The 6,180-nt window shown below is 48.5% G+C and overlaps 1 protein-coding gene across 1 annotated transcript; it reads right to left on the bottom strand.

The window, feature by feature from the left end:
• Positions 1–310: 310 nt before the first annotated feature.
• On the bottom strand, positions 311–2,972 carry ZCCHC3 (zinc finger CCHC-type containing 3). Its single transcript, XM_054573455.1, has one exon. The coding sequence runs from the start codon at positions 2,945–2,947 to the stop codon at positions 1,730–1,732; it is 1,218 nt and encodes a 405-aa protein (XP_054429430.1). The 5' UTR covers positions 2,948–2,972; the 3' UTR covers positions 311–1,729.
• Positions 2,973–6,180: the final 3,208 nt, after the last annotated feature.

The following is a 6,180-nucleotide window of genomic DNA, read 5'->3' as shown; positions in this document are numbered from 1 at the left end:
TGAAACTTGAGTTTCAACAGTGTGCTAAGTGATTAGCACAGTGGGTTTGGGGGTGGGGGGAGCAACTCCAAAGGGCCTGGCACAACAGAGTAGGTGCTAAGTGTTGCTCGAAGGGGATGGAATTGTATTTGCAAGGCAAACAAATGGTGTGTAGGAAGTATGGATTGAACTAGGTAGGGTCTGTGTACCCATGCATCTAACACTTTGAAAGGAAATAACGCAGCAGTGTTAGCAATACAAAAGATAAATATTTATTCAGAACAAACTTTTAACAATGGATTTTACATTCTAAGCCACAAGGAAATAGCAAAACATAATGCAAAGGGAAGACAAAAACTAAAAGTAGTGTATTGTCTTTTCTCCTTTAACTTGGTAACAGTTGACCCAAAGCCCTCTCTCTTGGCCTGTTTTGCAAGTACATTTTGGAGTTAACTCAATTTATAATTCTGGTTTAAAACAGCCTTTCTCCTGGGAGTCAGGAGGTTGCAGATGAAGTCCATTAGCTGCTTCTTTGGGGTTTCTAACTATTGAGGCTAAGGTGCAAATGTAAACAAACCTTTGGTAGGTTTCCTTCCACAGGAGCACCCCCATTTGTCACTGGTGTCAATGACCTGGGAAGTGGAAGGCCCCAAAAGATCAGGCACACTTTAATCCAGATGTGGTACCCCATGGAGCAATGAGTGCACCCTGGATTATATTCTTTTGTCCCTTCCCTATCTCCCAAGTATTCAGAAGCCCCTGCTGAATCTAGTTTTTCTGCTTCCTCCCCCAGATGATTTCTTAGCATTCCTTTGGGCACACTCTTCTGCAGAGATGAGATTTCCTGGGCCCTCAAGTGTTGAGGAAAATGTTGTGAAGTGCGAGAGGTAGTGGAATGAGCACCGGGCGTGGGGTCAGGGCACTCTACTCCAGGCCAGCTTGGGCACCAGACAGCTACGTGATTTTGACCCAGTCATTTAACCTCTCCGGGACTGTTTCACTGTTGGAAAACCAGGGGATTGGTGTAAACCAATTTTTAGGTCCTTTCCCACAGGAAAATTCTAGATTCCATGATTCTGTGAAAAATGGCTTCTAAGCCACCAAAAGAGCTGTCACAAAGTCCATGCATTTTAATGCCATAAGAGAGGCCCTTGGCCACCATTCAGAGCTTATTAACTCAGATTACATACACTTCTAACAACACTGGTTTCACAAATTCTCAGACCACACAGATTAGAAGCAGCAAATTAAAAGGGAGGGAGAGAGCTGCAAACGCTAGACACCCTGACGGAAGCCACAGTCAACAATGTTTTCAAGTCAGCAACTGCTGATGGAGTGGCTACCACATGCTGGGCTTCGTACCTAGTCCTAGGGCATGAAGTTGAGTCAGGCAGCCCAAAGGGTGAAAATCCGGGGAGAAAACAAGGCATACGGAGTAACAAGTACAAAAAATAAAAATTAAAAAAAAAAAAACAACCCGAATACAAAAACGAAAACAAAATTAAAAAACACAAAGGGACTGGCGACATACCAGCACACTACAGTTCTCGGTAGTCATTACTGATGACAGAGTCATCAATTCAGAAAAGGCTGAAACGGAGTAAACTCGATTTAAGAAGGCAGAAAGAGATGTCTTTTGTAGGTCTGAAAAGATCTCTTTCGAACACGATAAAAAATGGTTTGAAAAAAAGTTTTGGCACTTAAGAGGGGTTAACTGGCTCTGTAGTCACCCTGGCAAGCAGGTGGGCGTTCAGTGCCCGGCTACACCGGTCAGCTGAGCTGCCACGGAGTTGTGAACTGCTTTGGGACACTGAGCAAAGGCGTGTCCTCGCTTGCCACAAAGGTTGCACACGATGCCCTTCCGGCAGTAAGGGCTCAGGTGCCCTTCCTCCCCACACCTGAAGCACCTGTCCTGCGTGCAGCTGCCGCTCAAGTGGGTCCGGGAACCACATTTAAAGCACGTCTTGGGCTGCCCCTTGTACCAGCTGTAGCCCCGCTCGGCCCCTAGGAAGAAGGCCCCCGGAAGGTGCCTGACCCCACCCTCCCCCTGGCGCAGCTCGATCTCACATTTGTACTCCCCAGTCCAGATCCCAAACCTGTCGGTCACTTTCACGGGCACAGCCAGCACTTCGCAGTGGCGCTTGAGCCAGGTCACGATGTCCTCCACGTCCACGGTCTCGTTCCGGAAGAGGATGAAAAGCGTCTTCAAGCTGGACTTGCTCCGCCCCAGCACCACAAAGTTCTCCCAGCAGTCCTCCTGTTCGCGCTTCTCCTCATAGATGCGTAGGAACAGGGCCAGTTTCTCCGCCGAGCGGAAGCTCACGTCGAATTCGCGGCTGCCCGGGATCTGGATGACCGCGTAGATGTCGCTGGGGTCCATGCCAATGGAGCGCAGGATGAGCGCGCCGACCACGAAGTCCCGGGTCGGGCAGGCGCCCTCGTCTCCCTGGAAACAGATGCGCACGAGGAAACGGCCCTTGCTCGGGCCAGCCGCCGGGCCCGCCGCTGCCGTCCCGAGTTCGTCCTGGGGCGGCCGCTCGGTCGCGTCTTCGGCCGCGCCGGGCCTGTTCGGGGTCGCCATGGCCGCCCCCTCGGCCTTCTTCCTTCTGCCCGCCTCTGCTGCGCCATTCTTCTTGCGGGGGTCCGCCGCCTCGCCGGCCGGGTCTCTCCGACGACCCTTCGGGTCCCCGCGGCCGGCCGGGGGGAAGTCGCCGAGACCCTGCGTTGCCAGGCCCGCGGGGGCGCCAAGCCCGCCGCCCACGCCGCTGCTGCTTTCCTCCTCCCTCCGCGGCGGCCGCGACTCGCGGAACTCACCCTTCTTCTCGGCCAGGTTCTTCACCACCTGAGCCCAGCCCATCTTTTCGCGGCCGCCCTCGCTCTCCTCGGCCCGGACCGCTGGGCGCGCGGGGGTCAGGAGCTGCGACCGCCCCCTCTTTCTCTCCTCCTCCGGGCCGCCGCCGGTGGCCATTTTACCTCCTTCCCAGCATCCTCCACTCGCTCCCGCAGCCAAAGGGCGCCCATCGCGCGCGGTGCTGTGAGGTTTTGGGTGCTTTTTTTTTTTTTTTTTGAAATTTGATGCTTCTTTTCCCCGCCCCGCCAAAAATATTTACAGGCGGCTCGAGGCGGCCTGCCCCAGCCCGGAACCCCCTGGTAACGGCCGAGCCGCGTTTCCGCCGGGGCTCGCCAGCCCCACCTCCTGGGCACCGACACGGGGTAGGGAGCTTGGAGCGGGTCCCTGTCCCTTGCGAGGGTTTGGCAGCCTTGGGCCTCGCTCTCGAGGATTTGGTATTTCGCAAGCGGTCCTCGATGATTTCATTCAAGCAGCATTACCAACGGCTCACAGCCCAAAGGCGGGACAGAGTTGAAGGTCTCGCCCATTTTGTTGTCTTTTGTATACATTTTCTATTAAAACAAAACTTAGCTCTCTCCCCCCAAAGCGTACCACAATGCGATTTTTTAAACGTTGTGTTATGAACATTTTCAAACATGCAGAAAGTTGAAAGACTTTTACAGTGAACATTTTATCTTTAGTTTTTTACTATTTTTAACTTCCGTTAAAATTTTACTATATCACGGTATCTGTCCATCAGTCCTTTTTTTGACACATTTTCAAGTAAGTTATATTCCATTATTTTTTTAAAAATGATCTCCAACATACTCATGATAACAATTATAATTTATTGGGCGCCGAAGTGCTCAGTACTGTTCTGAGCACATTGCAAGCCTTAGCACATAGAATCTTCCAAAGCAATGCTGTAATTACCCATTTTACAGGGCATAGGGGCTTGGAGTTAGGGTGAAATCATTTGGCTGAGTGTCAGAGTGAAAGGGGGCCCCTAGTTATAAATAGATGGCTTATATTTATTTATTAAACCTCTTTGCTTCTGACATTGTGGATCAAGGACTATTTGCATCAGACTCTCCAGGAAACCTCTTTAAGCACAGATTCCATGGCTAAAGTTAGCACTGGACAGAATCTACTCCTTTCTCATCTGCCTCAACTGGTTCTTTGCAAGTATTGATAAAATTTGGGTGGTTGAAGAGATGGATTTAACATTCTCTTTTGCCAGCATTGTCTTCTTTCTGTGTATCTGTACATTTCAGGGTGTTTCAGTGACCTTTCCAACTTCAGTGAAAGAAAAAGTGAATTGTGGAGTCAGGGAGACCCTTGTTTGAATCTGAGTGCTTCAATTTTCAGCATGTCTCATGGGGCCAATGACTTAGTTTTCATAGCTCCAATTTTCTCATCCATTACAAAGGGATATCAATATCTACTGTCAGAGGACAAATACAGGGGTTCAAGGAGATAACCTGTGTTAAAGAGTTCGGTGCACAGTGGGTTTCCTACATGGGTAACAGGATTGGTTAATTTAATGGCTCAAAAATGCTGTCAAGGAACAGGTACCCCCATTTTCCTTCCATTTGGTTAACTCCCCTTGCAGAGTTCCCCAATTCTGGGAATGCCTCATAGATATGACAGTATCTAGAAACAGATGAGGGAATGTTTTTCTGCAATGTCTTTTTTTTTTTTTTTTAAGTGTGATGAAAATCTTTCCCAAAAGTCTCTTGAGTAGAACTCCTCACCCTACTTTTTGTCCAGATTTTTATTACATGCCTTAGACTAAGCCTATAACTGGCAAGGGAAATGGGCCCACCAAGCCTAGCTTAGATCAGTCGTGACTACTGGGGAGGAAGCTGGGACTAGGGCTGGGACCTACCTCCTCTAAAGTCAGTGCATATCTGAATAAGATCAGGGGCTGTTAGCTGAGTTGGTTGGCGAGAAATGAGTGTTGGGTAGGCAACCGCTTGTGTTTGCTACATAGAGCTACCTCCTGCTTTTTAACTGTTTCATGGTACAGAGCTTCCCAGCTGGAGTGCTGTGGTACAGAGGGCTCTGCAAATGGGTTCGCCGAACACAGTGATTCCTTCAGCTCTAGGGGCAAGCCAAGAGGGTCCTGGAAGACCAGAGTACCCGGCTGATCAATTACCATAGCAGTCTCTTCTGTTTACCATAGTGTGCAGTGCAATTTAAAACATTTTCCTGTGATTTTAAAGAGGGGGATACGGCTAGGAGTTCTGGCCTAGTATTTCTTTTTTTAAGATTTTATGTATTTATTTTTAAAGGAGAAAGGAGGGAGAGGGAGAGAAACATTAATGTGAGAAAGAAACATCCATCCACTGCCTCCAGCATATGCCCCAGCCAGAGACTGAACCCCCAACCCATGCATGTGTCCTGACCTGGAATCCAACTGGAGAACTTCTGCTTTGTGAGACAATGTCCAACCCACTGAGCCACACCAGTCAGGGCTGGCCTGGTATTCTTTAGTAACATACCCTGATTCAAGTTTAAATGATTTCAAATTACTGTGGTACCTTGGTACCTGTTAGCTTCAGAACTCGTCAAACCCAGCACTCGTTGCATTTTGACACGAAAAAATGTTTCAGCACTTAGGCACATGCTCGCCTCTTGTAGCACTTGCTAGAACTTGTATGAATCACGATGCCACCCAGCAAGAGAAAATGCTTTGCTGCTTGCTCACCACTTGTTGGAGCGAATCAAAGACAAGTACCAAGGTACCACTGTATTTGCTGCTCTAAATTATTTTTTAAACTGGAATACACTTTTAAATTTATGCTCTATTAGCAAATCTGGAGAGTGGAGAGAGAATTGGAGTGGAGCTAGAGTGGGAGCTGATAGTACAGTCCACGCATGAGAAAAGAGCAGAGTATGTGTGTGGGTGGTGGTAGTGAGTGGTCTAGTTCCAGATATACTTTGAAGGTCTTGCAGACAGATTTGGATGACTCCAGGAAGAGAGTTGTCATTTTGACTTGAGTGAAAATGTTTCTGGGGAAAGATTGCCTGTTAGTTGCCTATTACATGTACAAATGGAGATACTGAATAGACAATTGGATATATGTGGATGGAATTCAGGGGAGGCTGAAGATGTGAGTCTGGGAAGCACCTGGGTAGAGGTGGCATCTGAAGTCATAAGACTGTAAGGGAACACATGGAGTGAGAGCAGGTAGAGAAAAAGAAGACCAGATTTGAGTCCTGGGAGAATCCAATAATAAACAGAGAAGAGGAGGAACCAGCAGAAGAGAAGAGAAAGAGGTAGGAAGCAACTCAAGAGAGGTTTTCTGGATACCAAGTATAGAAAGTGTGTCAAGGAGGGAGGGAATGACCCATTGTGCCAAATGCTG

The sequence above is a fragment of the Pteronotus mesoamericanus genome, unplaced genomic scaffold (assembly GCF_021234165.1).
Source record: "Pteronotus mesoamericanus isolate MK-2021 breed Mesoamerican mustached bat unplaced genomic scaffold, CSHL_Meso_final contig_25, whole genome shotgun sequence".
Taxonomy (NCBI): domain Eukaryota; kingdom Metazoa; phylum Chordata; class Mammalia; order Chiroptera; family Mormoopidae; genus Pteronotus; species Pteronotus mesoamericanus.
Note: the sequence above shows the minus strand (reverse complement) of the source record. Positions and strands in the feature narration are given on the sequence as shown.

Excerpts from the sequence above, each read along its gene's own strand:
- ZCCHC3 (XM_054573455.1), bottom strand. The coding sequence starts at position 2,947 with ATGGCCACCGGCGGCGGCCCGGAGGAGGAGAGAAAGAGGGGGCGGTCG.